Below are 21,219 nucleotides of genomic sequence, written 5' to 3' on the forward strand. Positions count from 1 at the left end.
AAAACATCTCACTCCCCGCGGCTGGTCAACCTGTGTTCTATAGAGCAGGATTAAAACATCTCACTCCCCGCGGCTGGTCAACCTGTGTTCTATAGAGCAGGATTAAAACAACTCACTCCCCGCGGCTGGTCAACCTGTGTTTTATATAGCAGGATTAAAACATCTCACTCCCCGCGGCTGGTCAACCTGTGTTCTATAGAGCAGGATTAAAACATCTCACTCCCCGCGGCTGGTCAACCTGTGTTCTATAGAGCAGGATTAAAACATCTCACTCCCCGTGGCTGGTCAACTTGTGTTCTATAGAGCAGGATTAAAACATCTCACTCCCCGCGGCTGGTCAACCTGTGTTCTATAGAGCAGGATTAAAACATCTCACTCCCTGTGGCTGGTCAACCCGTGTTCTATAGAGCAGGATTAAAACATCTCACTCCCCGCGACTGGTCAACCTGTGTTCTATAGAGCAGGATTAAAACATCTCACTCCATGTGGCTGGTCAACATGTGTTCTATAGAGCAGGATTAAAACATCTCACTCCATGTGGCTGGTCAACCTGTGTTCTATAGAGCAGGATTAAAACATCTCACTCCATGTGGCTGGTCAACCTGTGTTCTATAGAGCAGGATTAAAACATCTCACTCCCCGTGGCTGGTCAACCTGTGTTCTATAGAGCAGGATTAAAACATCTCACTCCCCGCGGCTGGTCAACCTGTGTTCTATAGAGCAGGATTAAAACATCTCACTCCCTGTGGCTGGTCAACCTGTGTTCTATAGAGCAGGATTAAAACATCTCACTCCCTGTGGCTGGTCAACCTGTGTTCTATAGAGCAGGATTAAAACATCTCACTCCCCGCGGCTGGTCAACATGTGTTCTATAGAGCAGGATTAAAACATCTCACTCCCTGCGGCTGGTCAACCCGTGTTCTATAGAGCAGGATTAAAACATCTCACTCCCCGCGACTGGTCAACCTGTGTTCTATAGAGCAGGATTAAAACATCTCACTCCCCGCGGCTGGTCAACCTGTGTTCTATAGAGCAGGATTAAAACATCTCACTCCCCGCGGCTGGTCAACCTGTGTCAGGATCAGGGTCAGGGATGGTGCAACACTGGTATTGCATATCGGTCTGATACCAGGCTAAAATAGGGTCTGTATCGGAGAATGTCCCCAATACTAAGGTCTGATACCAAGAACCATGTTTAACATGTCAAAAATAAAAGCAAGTTGACATGATTTGCTGCATGTTTGACACATAGAAGCATGTTAGATATTTCTAATGGAGGAAATGTGATTATATGTCAATACTTGTCCAATGACCAATGTCCAATGCTCCAAGCTGATGGTGAATCGGATCATTATTTAAGTTTCAGACCTTATACCCGATGACACAAATCTGATCACAAATCTGAGAGTTTTGAAACACATTTTTGGATAGGAATAACACAAATTAATTCTGAAATTGGAAGTAGTTCCCCTTTAATGCACACAGGAAGTGACTTCAAGGCACAGCCGTGTCCACCTCAATAAATAAGTTATTGTAATGTAATGTTCCCTTACCATTATGTATTCACAAAACTCATATCACAGTAAAACATGATTGTGTCCCATTTCTACTTATTATTTAATTAATCTTAAACAGATCTAGTCCATTACTTTAAGTGAACCATTCAGACATAGACAATTAGCCCATTATTTTATTGAACAATGTAGACATATAGACCATTAGTCAGGGGTCATTAAACAAAAGGGATTGGGACATAATTGATTATCGTCTATCCTGCTGCTCCTAATATGGGTGCTTTCATGTCTCTATTACCACGCCTTTAGCCTGGCGTTGACCATATTCACATTGCGGCCATTTTGCTCCTATGTCATGCTCAGGTTGGGTTCCAGGGTGGTTAAGCGTCTTTGAGCATTTAGAAAAGCGCTAATAATTGGTATTGGTCTCGTAAGCCTATATACCACCAGTATTTGGTATTGACTGGTAAATCTATATGATACCAGTATTTGGTATTGGCCTGGTAAACCTATATGATACCAGTATTTGGTATTGGCCTGGTAAACCTATATACCACCAGTATTTGGTATTGGCCTGGTAAACCTATATGATACCAGTATTTGGTATTGGCCTGGTAAACCTATATGATACCAGTATTTGGTATTGGCCTGGTAAATCTATATGATACCAGTATTTGGTATTGGCCTGGTAAACCTATATGATACCAGTATTTGGTATTGGCCTGGTAAACCTATATACCACCAGTATTTGGTATTGGCCTGGTAAATCTATATGATACCAGTATTTGGTATTGGCCTGGTAAACCTATATGATACCAGTATTTGGTATTGGCCTGGTAAACCTATATACCACAAGTATTTGGTATTGGCCTGGTAAATCTATATGATACCAGTATTTGGTATTGGCCCGGTAAAGCTATATACCACCAGTATTTGGTATTGGCCTGGTAAACCTATATGATACCTGTAACTGAGGGGTACAATTCCCTGACTGTATTGATAAGTATGGTATCATTAAACCACTACCGCTTTATGTATTTTAATTACTGGCCATACAGTACATGATATATAAATATGATGAACACTTCCCACATATGAATCGGTTCCACACAAAGGTGTAATCAAGTATTTATTGCAGCAAAAGGTACATAATATACTTCTCTGTATTTTACTTTGGATGCGCTTATAAGACAAAGGAATGTGCGTAGGCAAATCAATAATGAATGTCCATTCTCTGGTTACGCAGGAGGTAATTATACAACCTGAATCTTAGGGAATTATATCTATGGTACACTAGTAATATATAGCGGGAGATACTGGAAGGGTCCCCCCGGTTGTAAGCCAGCAGGGGTAGAGGATCTGTCGGTAGTAGAGAGTCTGGTCAACGATGACTAAGGAGACTCCAAGTACAGGAGACGGTGCAATAGTCTCTTGATCCACAGACGAATACAGCTGTTCTCCGTAGACTGTAGCTCCACAGTGAAGAAAGCTAGCCGGCCTCAGGCTCTCTGAGGCGCAGACTCGACTGGTCTCCTCACAGGGTAAATCCCACACGTGTAGGCGTCGGCGATTCTCCGCTCCATAAATCACAGGACCAAAACAAATATAATCCAGCCGCAAAGGGCTATGTAGTCGTCGGGTAGATTAATCCAGTGTACATGTCCACACGGTTCTCGTCTAGGTCTCCTCGGGTGAAAGCGCCATGAAAGCAGCCCAGCCTGGATAAGCACTCTAGCTGATACGAGGAAGCGTTGGTGATGCTGGTCACTGTAGAACTTTAGCCGCACGATACACTATACACAAATAGACTATTACTGACTTAATAGAAATATGTCGCACTCGACGGTATAGCGCCAAACTCTGACAATTCAGTTATTAATTCGCACGCGGTCTCAATGCTCTATTTGGGGCCAAACAGGCCATACTTCACCGCACGTTGTATCGTGGGTGAGGCTTCAACTTATTGGGTAACTCTACTTCTGTATTCACCTGCGCCATATTTATATGCACGGCGAACAAACTAGTGCCAACCTCATTTCTGTCTCGTATCCCTGGGCAAGGCCGGGCATGTACAGACATGTCTTGACGGTGGCTTTGAACCTGACTCTGGAGGCACGGCTCTGGCGCCTGTGGACCGCTGTCCAATAGGAGAATGAAATATTATGGTCTGTACTAGGCTAAAGGGACATTCCGTGTATATGTACAAGGAATATACAAGGGATATCAAACGATATACAAATACTATGCAATATATATCAATCAATAAATATATATATTCGGTTTAATCTGATCCTTTGTAACAGCCGCCTCCTAATTAGTCCCACCTAATTAGCTAAGCAGAGACAGATTAACCGCACTGTCCACTACTCAATGTCTGTTGTGAGGGGTCGGGCAGTTCACAAAGTCATGGGGTCATGGTCGTCATCGATAGTATCGGGGAGCCTTGGCAGTTCTATTAGCCTCGCCACGGGTCGGGTGTAGATCCGTCCTTGGACGAGCACTTCGGCTGCTCGGACCTTTCCGTCGGCACCGGTGATCACTTTGCTTACGCGGCCAGCCGGCCACATAGCTCGGGGTAGTGACTGGTCGATAATCATGACGACTGTTCCTTCTGTCAAATTGTCTCTCTCTTTCACCCATTTCTGGCGGGTCTGTAGAGACGGTAGATAGTGGAGTAGGAAGCTGTTCCAAAACTTGTCAGCCAATACTTGACTGTACCTCCACATTCTTCGGCTTCAGGCCTGTACATTGTCTGTGGTAGCGCGGGGTCCAGCCGCCCCATCAAGAGTGTGTTGGGGGTGACTGGGTCGACATCTGCTACATCACTTGAGACGTAACCGAGGGGCTTTGAGTTCAATACTCCCTCGATCTCCGTGAGGACTGTTATTAGGACTTCTTCCGCCACGGTCTGGGCCCCAAGCACGGCGTACAGGGCTGTCTTTATTGAACGTACTTCTCGTTCCCAAGTTCCACCGAAGTGAGGTGCGTTCGGGGGATTAAACTGGAAGTCAATCTGGGATGGAGCGAGGTGGGTCTTAAGTTCTGGGCCCATAGCTTGGAAGCTCTCTCTCAGCTCTCTTTCTCCGCCTTTGAAGTTTGTCCCGTGATCAGACAATAATATAGACGGTTTGCCTTTCCGCGATGTGAATCTTCGGAAGGCCATAAGGAATGAGTCTGTGCTCATGGTTGGAAGGAGTTCTATATGCATCGCTCGGGTGGTCATGCATTTGAATACAATACCCCACCGCTTCTCGGTTCCTCTTCCTTTCTTTATATACAGCGGGCCGAAACAGTCCATACCGGTGGAGTGAAAAGGCTTGTCGCCGAGTCGGAGGCGACAGGGAGGTAGGTCAGCCATCCGGGGTATACTGGGCTGCGCTCGCCACTTACGACAGTCTAGACAGGTTCGCTGGAAGCGCCGCACTGCTTCTCTCCCTTGCAGTATCCAATAACGACGTCTGATCTCCGCGAAGACTCTCTCTGCCCCGGCGTGATGCACATCCTCGTCGTATTTCTTTATGATCAGCTCTGTGACCTTGTGTCGGCTGTTTAAGACTATCGGGTACTTGACGTCATCCGGTAAGTCTGGAGCTCTCCGCAGACGACCACCCACTCTGATGAGACCATGGGCGTCGCTCTCGGGGGCTAGGTGGAGCAGTCTGCTGTCTGATGGGACGGGCTTTGCTCCCTGTAGACAGTCTAGCTCATCGGGGAACGAGTCTCTCTGGGCTCATTGTAGTAGAAGAAGTTCTGCTTCTTCGTAGTCAGCTGCTGTAATGTCAGTAGTGAGCTGAACCTCTGGGTGGTGCCACAGGAATGTCTTTAGCTGCGCACTCTCTAGGGTGAGGCAATCGTCTATGTCGGGGTCTGTGGAGACGAGTGTGTTCAATCCACAGAACATAGATTTCTTGTTTTCGGCCTCCTCTTTACTCGCTTCCCGTGGGGTGGGTGTAGGCCACTCTTCTTCCGGGAGCTTGAGGAACTCTGGCCCGTCACTGTATAGGTTGTGACGGGTGAGGTCATCCAGGGACATTCCCCGGGTGATGACGTCAGCTGGGTTGTGTTTTGTGTCCACATACCTCCAGCTTGCTACTTCTGTTAAATCTTGAATCTCTGTGACTCTGACTCCCACGAAGACCTTGTATCTGCACGAATCAGACCGGATCCATGTGAGTACTGTCGTGGAGTCTGACCACAAGATTGTTCTTTGCACCGGAATGGTGAGTTCACGTTGGATTAACGTGGCGAGTTGCGCTCCTGCTAGGGCTGCGCAGAGCTCTAGACGCGGGATAGATTGTTGCTTTCGTGGGGCTATTCTTGAGCGAGCCAGGATGAAAGCAGCATGTATTTCTCCTCCCTCCTCTCGGGCACGCAAGTAGGCCACCGAACCGCAGGCTACTTCGGAGGCGTCGCTGAAGACGTGCAGGTCCATCTGGCACGTCTCCGGCCTCACTGTGGGTGGGAAGTAGCTGCGGCGTATGTTGACACCTGGGAGTGAGCTGAGTTCCGTCTCCCACTCTCTCCATGTGGATGCAAGGTGTTCGGGTATGGGGTCGTCCCAGCCCTGGTCCTTGTCCCATAACGCTCTTACAATCATCTTTGCCCTGGTGGTGTAAGGTAGAATACATCCCAACGGGTCATATTGTCTGGCGAGTGTTCTGTATACACTCCGTCTGGTGGTCGGTAGTGCAGTTGACCTTCCCTGCTCCTTGGTCAGGGGTGTGTGTTTATAATGGAGCGAGTCTGTTTTGAAGCGCCAGACTAGTCCTAATGTCATTTCTTGGGCTTCTCCTGGGATGGTCGCCATCCAGGTCTCGCTGCTTGCTGCCTTGTCCTCGGGGGAGAGGCTGCGCAATACTTGCGGGTCGCTGCTGGCCCACTGCCTGAGATCAAAGCCACCTTTGATCAGGGAGGCGCGGAGCTTGAGTAGAAGGGCCTCGGCTTCTTTTGGCGTCGAGACGCTTTGCAGACAGTTGTCCACGTAGAAACTATTTCCTACACTTTGTCGGACCTCTTCATCAGCTGCTGGGTCCTCTGCGACGTGTTTTTGCAGTGCAAACGTAGCACAGCATGGGCTGCATGTGGTTCCGAAAGGGAGGACTTCCCATTGATAGATGGCTGGTTGCTCATCCCCGATCCTCTCTCTCCATAGGAACCGCAGCAGGGGCTTGTCCTCCTCCACTAGTCTCACCTGCAGGAACATCCCTTTGATGTCGCCGCTGATGGCCACCTTGTCTTGGCGGAAACGTAGTAACACGCCTAGTAGAGAGGGGCCGAGTGTTGGGCCGGGCAAGAGCTCTTTATTCAGATTTTGTGATCCGATCTGGTAGCTGCAGTTGAACACAATACGATCCTTGCCGTTGTGGTGGACTTTGTGGTGCGGCACGTACCATGATTCGGTCGTCTGATCGGCCTCTTTAATGTCAATTTTCTTTATGTGTCCCGCTGTGATTAGCTTGTTAATCTCAGCGCGGTACACCGTCTCTTGAGCGGGGTCTCTGGCTAGGCGCCGCTCTGTGTTCAATAGATACCGCTCCGTCGCTTCTTTTGGGGCGTGGAAGGTAGGCATACCCTCTCGCCTCAGGAGTGGAGTTGCGTATCTCATCACTCCGTTGACTTTGACTCTCTTTGTCCCCCGCTCGAGGAGGGCTATAGCGTAAATGTCTTCCTTGGAACGAATGTCTTTCTTTTCGTTCTTAAAGGGCATTGTCTCTAGTGTCCATAGCCTCTCGACATGCTGTAGGAGGGTGGTGTCTTCTTCTGTCACTCTGGAGTGGAGGCAGTTAGTGGCTGCTGTTCGGTTAAGAGACTTAGCGAGGGGGCCTTGTAATGTCCATCCTAGGCGGGTCTCGACTGCTGCAGGACAGCCTCTGGGCCCTGTGTGGACCCGGTCTATCGGGACGATGAGGTCTGCATGGTCAGCAGGGTCGGGGTGGCACCGTCTATGAGCGGTATAGGTAGTTGACGCAGGTGCACATATTTATCCATCAGCTTGGCGATGGGGTAGGTGTACTGCGACAGGCCTATTTCTTGGCTGGTGAAAGCATTAGTAATCCTATACCGTCTCTCTGGCTGCCCGCTTGCTGCGATAGTGAAGGAGACATTCTCGCCCTTTATCGTCTTTAGATCTCTTCTTATTGTCCGAATCGTCATCTGGTTTTCGCTCCCCCGCAGCCCCAGCTGGGCCGCAGCGGACGCGAGGAGAAGGGTCTTCTCTGACCCGTCGTTAAGGACGGCGTAAGTGTCCATGACCTTATCTTGGTAACTCAGTGTTACGCGGACCACCTTTAAGAGCACCTGGGCGCCCCCGCTGCTGGCGGGGTCAATGTACATAACACTTGCCTTTGTGCTGCTTGAGGGTGCAGGCTTTCTTCTGTTACTGTCGTGTAGGACATCTAGGTGGGCTCCGTCACACCGATTACACCTCTTCTTTAAGCGGCAATCGGCTGCCATGTGACTGCGCGCACATCGGTAACAGCGTCGGTTGGACTTTATCCATTGACTCACCTCGTCGGCGGTCATCTTCTTGAACGTGTCACATTGTGACAACCAGTGTTCCTTTTCGCAGTACGGGCACACCATCTTCCAGTTCTCTTTCATCGAGGGGGTACTGTGGTTCTTGCTGCTCGGTACTGATTCTGATTGGTGCATGACGGTCACCAATCTTCGGCCATCGTTTGCTCTCCTAGGTCCCTCTCTGGAGCTTGGGGTGCTCCGCATGAACGTATCCAACCATAGGCTGTTGACTTCTCTCGCCAGGAAGTCGGCTAGGTCTAGGAGGGATGGCTCGGGACCGTTAGGATCACGGTGGTCTCTTTGCCGCCTGAATCGCTCTTGTCGGGCGGGCGGAAGCTTCTCTAAGATCCTCTCGACATTAGAGTTTGCGTACAGTTCGTGCATACCCTTTTCTCTTTGCGATGACTAAGGAGACTCCAAGTACAGGAGACGGTGCAATAGTCTCTTGATCCACAGACGAATACAGCTGTTCTCCGTAGACTGTAGCTCCACAGTGAAGAAAGCTAGCCGGCTCTCTGAGGCGCAGACTCGACTGGTCTCCTCACAGGGTAAATCCCACACGTGTAGGCGTCGGCGATTCTCCGCTCCATAAATCACAGGACCAAAACAAATATAATCCAGCCGCAAAGGGCTATGTAGTCGTCGGGTAGATTAATCCAGTGTACATGTCCACACGGTTCTCGTCTAGGTCTCCTCGGGTGAAAGCGCCATGAAAGCAGCCCAGCCTGGATAAGCACTCTAGCTGATACGAGGAAGCGTTGGTGATGCTGGTCACTGTAGAACTTTAGCCGCACGATACACTATACACAAATAGACTATTACTGACTTAATAGAAATATGTCGCACTCGACGGTATAGCGCCAAACTCTGACAATTCAGTTATTAATTCGCACGCGGTCTCAATGCTCTATTTGGGGCCAAACAGGCCATACTTCACCGCACGTTGTATCGTGGGTGAGGCTTCAACTTATTGGGTAACTCTACTTCTGTATTCACCTGCGCCATATTTATATGCACGGCGAACAAAATAGTGCCAACCTCATTTCTGTCTCGTATCCCTGGGCAAGGCCGGGCATGTACAGACATGTCTTGACGGTGGCTTTGAACCTGACTCTGGAGGCACGGCTCTGGCGCCTGTGGACCGCTGTCCAATAGGAGAATGAAATATTATGGTCTGTACTAGGCTAAAGGGACATTCCGTGTATATGTACAAGGAATATACAAGGGATATCAAACGATATACAAATACTATGCAATATATATCAATCAATAAATATATATATTCGGTTTAATCTGATCCTTTGTAACAATACCAGTATTTGGTATTGGCCTAGTAAACCTATATGATACCAGTATTTGGTATTGGCCTGGTAAATCTATATACCACCAGTATTTGGTATTGGCCTGGTAAATCTATATGATACCAGTATTTGGTATTGGCCTGGTAAACCTATATGATACCAGTATTTGGTATTAGCCTGGTAAACCTATATGATACCAGTATTTGGTATTGGCCTGGTAAACCTATATGATACCAGTATTTGGTATTGGCCTGGTAAACCTATATGATACCAGTATTTGGTATTGGCCTGGTAAATCTATATGATACCAGTATTTGGTATTGGCCTGGTAAACCTATATGATACCAGTATTTGGTATTGGCCTGGTAAACCTATATGATACCAGTATTTGGTATTGGCCTGGTAAACCTATATACCACCAGTATTTGGTATTGGTCTGGTAAACCTATATGATACCAGTATTTGGTATTGGTCTGGTAAACCTATATGATACCAGTATTTGGTATTGGTCTGGAAAGCCTATAATATATGATACCAGTGAAGATAAGTGTGTGAATTCTTCATGTTTTAGATGTAAAGCTATCTCTACCTCTATGGCCAGCAGTGTCATTCACTCACTCGTTCCCCTGTTCCCTCAGTCATTACTTAATTCAGTCACTAATTCACTCACACTCACGCTCTGCCCCTAGTGGTGGCTCAGTCATGGCACGTTGTGTACGACCAGTTCAACCTATGCAAGAATGCTTTGCATCTACTACCCTCTGTGTCCTTGTTTCCTATACAGCTATTGAGAGACAGAGGACGTCTCCCTACCAGTACCACGTACCACATCTTCACCTTCATCTCAGTGGGCCAGTGGTAACAGAGTTGAGGTCTTACCTTCGTTCAGGTTGCCGATGACCGACTGCTTCTTCAGGAAATCATTGCAGAGTTTCTTGCTGAGTCCAAAAGCCAGCATGTTGTGTGTGAATGTTCTGTAAATACATAAACAACCCAACCAATTTTACTACAAAGGGGGAAAAAAACATATTACTATAACAATATAACATACTGCAATTTTGTAACCATGCAGACCAGATAAGCTTGTGAGATCCTGTCAGGGTTGAAAGGATGTCTTGATATCATCTGGCTTGTAATGTTGATTCCCAAAGAATAGACATCACATGTAGTATCAAAAGCAACACAGTGCGTAAATGATGAATCCACTATACAGGGAGGAATCTCTATCTGTCTGTCTGTCTGTCTGTCCTTCACATATCTCGAGAACCGTTCACCCAATCAGCTTCACACTCGGGTGGGCGTATTGCTGAGGACCCAGTGGAGTGCAGTGTCAAATATGGTGCCATTTGGCCAGATGGTGGCGCTATAACAACAAACGTTACGTTTGGTGGGTGTATTGCTGAGGACCCAAGGGAGTGCAGTGTCGAGTGTGAGGTCGATCGGATGAATGTTTCCACAGAACGCTGCAAGCAGCCATACTGCGGGTCTCCACAATGCTGGAAGCAGTATTCCGGGGGCGCAAGCTATCGGCCCGGTCACGCCAAAGGGACACGCTCCCTGACAGCACTGCAAGTAGCAATAGCGGGAGCCAAGCACGTGGCAGTTCCAAACGGGCACAGTGGGCACACACTGCACTAGTTTCACATGAATGATAAATACATTTCAAGACTACCATGTGTTCACACACACACAAACGGCACCAAACAAATAAATGTATCTAATTTTGTGAGTGCTGAGAGCACATATGTCCCTCTCCTCACCCCAGCTGTCCAAAGGCGATGTTCTCATCAGTCCTGGAGCTGTCGTCCCTCTCCTCCTGGGTCATGTGACACCATTTCTCCCTGGAAGAGCAACAGAGCATGCAGGGGTCAGAGGTCACCGGTCAGTTCAGGTCGTTTCTGACCCTCGTCTTTTTCTACATCAAGAGCCAATCGGGGATGGGCGTCGTAAAAATGGTGCCGATCAATATTGGACTGTATTTTCCACAATTTCCCACTGACTGCAGTATGATTCCATCTAGAGAACAAATGAGAGGCCGACTATTCTGCGCCTGGAATAAAGTCTTTTGAATTGAATTTGAAGTTCGGGACCAATAATGGTATTGAATTTTAACGATACCCATCCATCAAACCAAGCGTTTTGGAGTCGGATGAATTAGAACAAAGAGGATCCATTAATACACAGTACTGGAAGTGCAAACACACAAAGCAAAGACATGGGAAACGGATACACATTAACCCTGCCATTCAGCAAAAAGACACAACAGAAATCCACTCATAGTCAACCGTCAGCAAATTAACATAATGCATTCAGGCAAACAAGGCGGAGCACTGGATGTTAGTATAAAAATGACACATTCAGTCATTTTCAGTATCATTGATAAAACAATGTCAATGTGAATTATAATACCACTGTTCCATGCATCAATACACAGACACCACAAGAGCCAACAAGCTTGTCAATTAATTTCCTCATTGAGCTGCCTGGTGAGATTACTTTGATGATAACGCTCTCCCCAAAATAGTTTGAAGCTCTCGATGAGCGTGCCGGTGTTAGTACAGTGTGGGCTAACTGGGCTTCATGTTGTATTACCCCCTTCTATAGTAGCGTTCTCAGTTCTGAAGCAGAACATATAACCAAATATACTCCGAACATTCCCCTGGGTGCTCTCAGTGTCATCTCTATACCATCTTTCTCGATTCATTGTCTATGGAGCAGTGTTAGACTTTTATACCTGATGACATCACAAATTTGAGTTCTAGCACTCTTATCTTTTGGATTTGGGAGAGAGTTTTTGGTCCGTCTTACAGTAGCAATTCTTAAATTTGGCGTAGTTCCCATTCAAAATCGGTTCGCAAATCTGCTACGGTAGCCTACACCGTGATCCCCGATATGACCTCATATCCCCTACATTCCTTGAAGGCATCAGTAAAGCGTACTCATCTATAATGTACTAAAACTCTGTCCTGATGCCAACACTCTAAATAATTCAGACTACATCAAATGAAAACATACCATTTTAATGAGGTTTAGGAAATGGACCATTAGAAGTCTAGAGGGAAACAAACTGCAAAGATACGTAGCTGTGTCTAAATCCAAAGTTTGGAACGCAACGGAGAAATGTCAGTCTCATAGGCTTACTAGGCTCCTTTTAATCCAGTACACTATTATGTATTCACTTTACTGCAGGCGTGTAAAGTACATGAGTAATTGTACTTTGTTACAATACTTAAGTACTGTTTTGGGGGATTTGTACTTTACTCGAGTATCATTGATTGATTGATTGATTGATTGAAAACTTTATTAACAGATTGCAGAATGGGTACAGTACAGTACAGCTCAATACATACAATTGTTAAGGGGATGCAGACCAGAGAAAGACTTTCGTCTTGTTTACATCAGGGTCCCCCATTTTCAATTCATTGTATACTTTTTTACATTTCAATTACATTTCAGAGGAAAAAAACATACTCATAAGTACAAAGTACAAATATCGCAGGTCCAACAATTGTAATTAGTACATTTGTTTCTCTGGCCGAACTAACGTTAACGTTATTAATCCTGCGGCCGCGCTTTAAATGAAAACAGCCAATCAAATCCCCATCAATGGAAAATTAACCCGCCCATACCCATGCCGATTGGTCCTTGTGCAAGACTAGAAAGCGGGGATCTTTGATTAAAGACCTGCTATCAGAAGAATAGACAGTCAGAAAGAGTTTTTACTTTTACTTTTTAGTACTTAAGTACATTTAAAAGTAGAAACTTTTTGACTTTTACTCAAGTGTGTTTTTAGCCAGATACTCTGACTTTTATTACTTGAGTACGATTTTGAGACGGTACCCATACTTTCACTTTCAATTTCTGGGTACTTTTTACACCCCTACTTTTTACAAACCCACTGAGACATGTAACTAGATTACAAGCCGCCTGCCAACAAGGGCTTATCAGATTGTTAATTGAACATTCAAATAATTAGTTATCCCAAGAAAATACAATCACCCCTCTGTGATTAGATTTTTATACTGGCAATATTGACACTGGTTTAAATACAAGAGTTGATCGTATTTTTTATAGCTTACTCTTGAAAACCTACACTGTGGTTTTGCTACATGCTGTGCACTCACTTTAACCCTTTCACTGCCGCACTACCAAATGGTTAACCCCCAGCCCCCCCCCCGGTAAATAACGATCAGTACCTAATTTGTTTTGAGAAAGCGGGGGGATCTTTGATTAAAGACCTGCTATCAGAAGAATAGACAGTCAGAAAAATTGTTTTTACTTTTACTTTTTAGTACTTAAGTACATTTAAAAGTAGAAACTTTTTGACTTTTACTCAAGTGTGTTTTTAGCCAGGTACTCGGACTTTTACTTGAGTACGATTTTGAGACGGTACCCATACTTTCACTTAAGTATAATTTCTGGGTACTTTTTACACCCCTGCTTTACTGTGTGCATATAACTAACAGAACATGGGACTGGCCGGAACTGCAATATCACAGAACAAACACATACATTCATGCAAACATAATACAGTAGGGTACTGCCTGGAGCTTTCCCACAATGAAGATAGAGAGGCCAGGCTGCTTGCCACTGGTTTATTGTCCCTGTTGATGGTTACAAGAATATCCCAGGTGAGACTTGAATGACTTCCATAATTCTATCGTCTTTGGCGATGTCATTTTATTGTACGTATTTGACTGTTGATAATAAATGAATGGAAATGTATTCCTGCTGTTATTGTAAGTCACCCTGGATACAAGCGCCTGCTACAAGCCTAAAATAGGAAATGTAAACGTAATTATCCTCTATCAATCCAATCACCAATTCACAACTTTGGACATGAAACTATTTATTTTTTAATCAAGCCCTGTATATCCATCTCATTGGCTCATTATTGGACAAAGCGGCAGAAACTAAGGACTGCTCTCTGCACGTCCAGCATTCCTGCCGTCAGCTTGCAGTGGCACTTGGAGAGGGAACAGACGAACATGCGGCATCAAAGAGAAAGAGGAGAGAAAAGAGGGGAAACGGAACATGCCTGTGAGGGGGAGGGAACGGATCACATGGCGGCACTGCAGAGTGTGAGTCAAAGGGTGAACATGCAGCGAGCTGTGAGAGGACTGCAGTGGGAAGGCACTGGGCGTGGAATTAGGGATGCACCAATAACCACACTGGTGCTGGCTGTTGGCCCGGTGCCAGGCTACGTTAGGGTATCAGGATCAAGATCCCTTCTCATTTCTCAAATGTAATCTAATCTAACCAAAATTAAATAAAAATTATCTACATTTCTGCATCCCTATAAAAAAGGTAAAATAAATAGATTTTTATCTCAATATTCTTTTGTCCTGTGACCCTAAACAAATGAGCTTAGTCTATACTTAGTCTATATATTTCAGTAAATTCAGTAATATTCAGTAAAAGTATTGGATCAGACCGGCACTCTTAAAGAGTTCAGGACTCTGGTAGTGTTGGTATCGGTGTGGTGCGTCCCTACTTGCAATCAGATCACTGGTGTCATAAGACATTTAAAATACAGTGAGCTCCATGAGTAGTATAACAATGAGTTTAACAGTAAATTATTAGGGAGACATAACTGATGAAACCTTGTAGCTAAGTTAATCATCCCTGTTTGCTTGTACCTGTAACCCCTGTTTACTCTATTGTACCATGTCTATATTTGTCTATAACATATTTATATTATATATAAATAAATATATTTTCCTATCAGGGTTTTTTGGAGTTTTCTCCAAGGTCAGGGTGTGTCGTTTCATCCCACTGAGACATGTAACTAGATTACAAGCCGCCTGCCATCAAGGGCTTATCAGATTGTTAATTGAACATTCAAATAATTCGTTATCCCAAGAAAATACAATCACCCCTCTGTGATTAGATTTTTATACTGGTAATATTGACACTGGTTTAAATACAAGAGTTGATCGTATTTTTTATAGCTTACTCTTGAAAACCTACGCTGTGGTTTTGCTACACGCTGTGCACTCACTTTAACCCTTTCACTGCCGCACTACCAAATGGTTAACTCCCCAGCCCCCCCCCCCCGATAAATAACTATCAGTACCTCATTTGTTTTGATTTAAATTCCAAAAAAGAAGCTTGATCACTATTCTGTCCTGCTGAGATATGTTTAAATAATTTTCCCAAAAGCATCCGTCTGTGGAGCTATTTGTCGCACTGCCACACGACAAAGGGTTAACCCTTTCACTACCACACTACAGATGGTTGTGGTAGTGAAAGGGTTAACCGTCTGTAGTATGGTAGTGAAAGAGTTAACCTTCTGTAGTGTGGTAGTGAAAGGGTTAACCCTTTGTCGTGTGGCAGTGAAAGGGTTAACCTTCTGTATTGTCGCAGTGAAAGGGCTAACCGTTTGGTAGTGAAAGGGTTAAAGGGGAATGCAATGCCAATAAGAATTCACTTATTCCTGAGCACCAGAATAGTTCAGTCAATATTTATGAACACGCGCTACTCTCTCCTAAAGCTAGAAGCACTCATAGAGCTAGAAGCACTCCTAGAGCTAGAAGCACTCCTAAAGCTAGAAGCACTCCTAGAGCTAGAAGCACTCCTAAAGCTAGAAGCACTCCTAGAGCTAGAAGCACTCCTAGAGCTAGAAGCACTCCTAGAGCTAGAAGCACTCCTAGAGCTAGAAGCACTCCTAAAGCTAGAAGCACTCCTAGAGCTAGAAGCACTCCTAAAGCTAGAAGCACTCCTAGAGCTAGAAGCACTCCTAAAGCTAGAAGCACTCCTAGAGCTAGAAGCACTCCTAAAGCTAGAAGCACTCCTAAAGCTAGAAGCACTCCTAGAGCTAGAAGCACTCCTAAAGCTAGAAGCACTCCTAGAGCTAGAAGCACTCCTAAAGCTAGAAGCACTCCTAAAGCTAGAAGCACTCCTAGAGCTAGAAGCACTCCTAGAGCTAGAAGCACTCCTAGAGCTAGAAGCACTCATAGAGCTAGAAGCACTCCTAAAGCTAGAAGCACTCCTAGAGCTAGAAGCACTCCTAAAGCTAGAAGCACTCCTAAAGCTAGAAGCACTCCTAGAGCTAGAAGCACTCCTAGAGCTAGAAGCACTCCTAGAGCTAGAAGCACTCCTAGAGCTAGAAGCACTCCTAGAGCTAGAAGCACTCCTAAAGCTAGAAGCACTCCTAGAGCTAGAAGCACTCCTAGAGCTAGAAGCACTCCTAGAGCTAGAAGCACTCCTAGAGCTAGAAGCACTCCTAGAGCTAGAAGCACTCCTAAAGCTAGAAGCACTCCTCGAGCTAGAAGCACTCCTAGGGCTAGAAGCACTCCTAGAGCTAGAAGCACTCCTAAAGCTAGAAGCACTACTAAAGCTAGAAGCACTCCTAAAGCTAGAAGCACTCCTAGAGCTAGAAGCACTCCTAAAGCTAGAAGCACTCCTAGAGCTAGAAGCACTGCTAGAGCTAGAAGCACTCCTAGAGCTAGAAGCACTCCTAAAGCTAGAGCTAGAAGCACTCCTAAAGCTAGAAGCACTCCTAGAGCTAGAAGCACTCCTAAAGCTAGAAGCACTCCTAGAGCTAGAAGCACTCCTAAAGCTAGAAGCACTCCTAGAGCTAGAAGCACTCCTAAAGCTAGAAGCACTCCTAAAGCTAGAAGCACTCCTAAAGCTAGAAGCACTCCTAGAGCTAAAGAAGCACTCCTAGAGCTAGAAGCACTCCTAGAGCTAAAGAAGCACTCCTAGAGCTAGAAGCACTCCTAAAGCTAGAAGCACTCCTAAAGCTAGAAGCACTCCTAGAGCTAGAAGCACTCCTAGAGCTAGAAGCACTCCTAAAGCTAGAAGCACTCATAAAGCTAGAAGCACTCCTAAAGCTAGAAGCACTCCTAGAGCTAGAAGCACTCCTAGAGCTAGAAGCACTCCTAGAGCTAGAAGCACTCCTAGAGCTAGAAGCACTCCTAAAGCTAGAAGCACTCCTAGAGCTAGAAGCACTCCTAGAGCTAGAAGCACTCCTAAAGCTAGAAGCACTCCTAGAGCTAGAAGCACTCCTAAAGCTAGAAGCACTCCTCGAGCTAGAAGCACTCCTAGAGCTAGAAGCACTCCTAGAGCTAGAAGCACTCCTAGAGCTAGGAGAGAACCCTCCAACCTGTGAAAATCTGAGGCTACTCCATAGAATTTGTGGGCCCATAAAATGTTTGTATGAGCTCTTAACCCTTTCACTGCCACACTACAGGAGGTTAACCCTTTACTATCACACTACCGACGGTTACCGGTCACTCATAACATAGCTTCATGAGAGAGTGGTGCATGTTCACAAATACTGACTGAACTGTCGTGGGGCACAGGGAGAACATACTGACTGAACTGTCCTGGGGCACAGGGAGAACATACTGACTGAACTGTCCTGGGGCACAAGGGGAACATACTGACTGAACTGTCCTGGGGCACAGGAAGAACATACTGACTGAACTGTCCTGAGGCACAGGGAGAACATACTGACTGGACTGTCCTGGGGCACAAGAAGAACATACTGACTGAACTGTCCTGGGGCACAGGAAGAACATACTGACTGAACTGTCCTGGGGCACAGGGAGAACATACTGACTGAACTGTCCTGGGGCACAGGAAGAACATACTGACTGAACTGTCCTGGGGCACAGGAAGAACATACTGACTGAACTGTCCTGGGGCACAGGAAGAACATACTGACTGAACTGTCCTGGGGCACAGGAATAACATCTGTGAATTGTTAAAATGGGCAGCATTCCCCTTTAACTCTCAGTTGCTCTCAAACCAAAAGGAGATTGACTATGAATGAGACCATGTATGACAAATCAGTTCTGTTGTTCAGTGAAGTGTCCCTTTGATAATAGATCATTTAAGAGCAGTTTAGCTCTCAAGGGTACAAACTTGGTCCTAAACTGACCTCCAGTCAGCCTGTCTGTCTCACTGGAACACATCTGACTGCAGTCCATCTGCTTTATTCTCAGTATTCTCCCCTCCTTACCCCCCCCCTTCATCCTTTCTTATTCTACCTCTCCCTCCCTCCCTCCCTCCCTCCCTCCCTCCCTCCCTCCCTCCCTCCCTCCCTCCCTCTCTCTCAATCTATATTCACGTGTGTTATATGCATTGTCACAGGCATGTCCGTACTTGTAATTCATTGGTTAATAGGTTAATTGGTAGATTGGTTAATAAGTTCATTTGTAGATTGGTTAATTGGTTAATAAACATGTATTGTTAGTGTTTGTTGTTCTTTTTGGTCATGTGTCACTTGACTTCCTATTGTTTTGTATGTCTATGTCTTGTCTATAGCGTTTGTGTTTGAAAATCAATAAATAAATCTATCAAATAAAAACATTTATACCAGCTTAGGTTTACCCGGTTTTCTTTTATTGATTTGTTGTTGTTTTTAATGGTTTCCTTCATGTACATGAACATGATTGTTGTCATGGTGGTTTTGTTGTTGGTTGTTGTCATGTCATGGTGGTTTTGTTGTTGGTTGTTGTCATGTCATGGTGGTTTTGTTGTTGGTTGTCATGTCATGGTGGTTTTGTTGTTGGTTGTTGTCATGTCATGGTGGTTTTGATGTTGGTTCTTGTCATGTCATGGTGGTTTTGGTGTTGGTTGTTGTCATGTCATGGTGGTTTTGGTGTTGGTTGTTGTCATGTAATGGTGGTTTTGGTGTCGGTTGTTGTCATGTAATGGTGGTTTTGTTGTTGGTTGTTATCATGTCATGGTGGTGTCATTTGGAACAAACACTGGATGCATACAGACACTTTTGACGTACAGAATAAGTTGCGTCAACACTCAACTCTCTCTCCCTCCCTCACTCGCTTTTTATATTCCCCTCTCCATCTCACCATCCTTCACTCCCCTGCTTTCTCTCCCTCCCTCACCCTCTCTCCCTTATTCAATCTCCCTCTATCCCTTCCTCCCTTGTTTGTTCCTTCCTTCCTTCATTCCTTCCATCTCCCTCTCTCTCTGACTGGGGCTGAGGGCAGTGGACAGAAAGAAGGACAGACCTCTCCTCTTTCGCCTCCTCCTCCTCCGTCTCCCTGCCCGGCAGCAAGGCACAAGGAGACAAAGGGTTAAAGTCACATGCAGAGAGAAAGATGGATAGAACAGGAGGGAGGAGTAAAGATTAGAGGAGAGAAAGGAGAAGAGGGCAAGAGAGGGGAGGAGCAGAAAAGAGAAGAGACGAGACAAGAGAACATAAGAGAAAGGAAAAGAGAAGAGAAGAGACATGAAGAGAGAAGAGGAAAGAAGACAAGAGAAAAGAGACGAGAAGAGATCTTATAGGCAGAGACATCAGCAGTATCATCATTAGCAGCAGCAGCAGTAGTAGTAGTGAATTAATCACAAACAACACAGTACAATACAACCCCCCCTCCTCTCTTCACACTACATTAGACAGACACACAAAGGGATACAGTAACACCGACTTACACATGCTCTTGAAATGACAACTCGTATCTAGCTGCCGTCAGATTATATAACCCTTGTATCGTCTCGTAAAATTGCCTGTACACGTACTATATAATTAGTTCTATTTCCTGTTCTATTCTGTTCATATACCACATCCATTCTGATGAACATCACACATCATAGCAAGGTTCTCCTACACGTCTGTTAACCAATGTCACGTATATAATGCTGAAATGGAAACATCATATAGAATGTGTACGTTTGATACTTAAGTAAGTTAAATATCAAATACTTCTGAATAGAATTATGAACGGAGGACTTTTATTTTTTACCAGAGCACTATTTTATCTGGGTATTTGTACTTTCACTTAAGTAAAGGAACTGTGTACTTCTTCCACGTCTGTCTGTCTGTCTGTCTGTCTGTCTGTCTGTCTGTCTGTCCTCACCTGGTAGTAGGTGATCTCTTCTTCCTCTCACAGTGGACGGCGTCAAAGAAAGCAGCGTTCCAGAACCTCAGCGTGTGCCTGACAGAGAGAGAGAGAAAGAGAGAGAGAGAGAGAGAGAGAGAGAGAGAGAGAGAGAGAGAGAGAGAGAGAGAGAGAGAGACAGAGACAGAGACAGAGACAGAGAGAGAGACAAAGACAGAGACAGAGACAGAGAGAGAGTGACATTTGTGTTTAGATCGGTATGGTTTTTAGGAACATGCTGCTATACAGTTGACGTCATTGACTGTTGATCTTGATGTGTATTGTCTACCATCTAATGCATAGCGAGTCTACAGTCTGAAAATACTGTATCTCATTGTCTTGTATTATTTGCCCGCGTGTCAAAGTCCTGCTTCAATTAATTTAGGGTTGGTATGTCACTGCACTGTGTGCCAAGGCAAATCCCTTGTATGTACGTCAAACAAGAAGGTTTAGTATTTCTAAATTCTGCTTTTTAAATGACAGAGGGGCAGGGGGGGGGGGGGGGGGGGGGGGGGGCAGGGGGAGAATCTCGTATTCCTTGTATCTTGTGACCGTGTGAAAAAAAAAAAAAAAACACAATATTCCCTTGCAAGCCTTTAAATCAATGCACAAATTTTATAAAGAGACATTTGAACTTGTTATTCTGACCCCCATCCAGGATCCCTTGGCGCTTGTGTGCAGCTAGTTAGCCTACAAAATTATTTGTAAACCCTTGATATGAATATGTATTAAATGTGCAATTGCTGGTCGTCATTATTATTAGTGTTGTAGAGTTGATCTGTTGCTGTGCGCTGGACCCACCATATGGGCTGCTGCTTCAGGTGGGTGTAAAGGTACATCTTCTCTGCTTTCCTCTCCTCTGGAGTCTCAGACCCTGGAGAGAGAACACACACACACACACACACACACACACACACACACACACACACACACACACACACACACACACACACACACACACACACACACACACACACACACACACACACACACACACACACACACACACACACACACACACACACACACACACAC

General features: G+C 45.4%; 1 protein-coding gene across 6 annotated transcripts in view; it reads right to left on the bottom strand.

The window, feature by feature from the left end:
* kiaa0513 (KIAA0513) overlaps positions 1-21,219 on the bottom strand; it is a 61,659-nt gene that overhangs the window by 6,058 nt on the left and 34,382 nt on the right. For all 6 annotated transcript variants that reach the window (XM_084335581.1, XM_084335577.1, XM_084335580.1 and 3 more), the window contains exons 8-11: positions 20,986-21,058; positions 20,164-20,241; positions 11,092-11,172; positions 10,211-10,305 (exon numbers count right to left, since the gene is read on the bottom strand). In XM_084335581.1, the coding sequence (XP_084191707.1) occupies positions 10,211-10,305; positions 11,092-11,172; positions 20,164-20,241; positions 20,986-21,058 (327 nt within the window). The remainder of the gene's footprint in view (positions 1-10,210; positions 10,306-11,091; positions 11,173-20,163; positions 20,242-20,985; positions 21,059-21,219) is intronic.

The sequence above is a fragment of the Notolepis coatsorum genome (genome assembly GCF_963971535.1).
Source record: "Notolepis coatsorum genome assembly, chromosome: 18".
In the NCBI taxonomy this organism is placed as follows: domain Eukaryota; kingdom Metazoa; phylum Chordata; class Actinopteri; order Aulopiformes; family Paralepididae; genus Notolepis; species Notolepis coatsorum.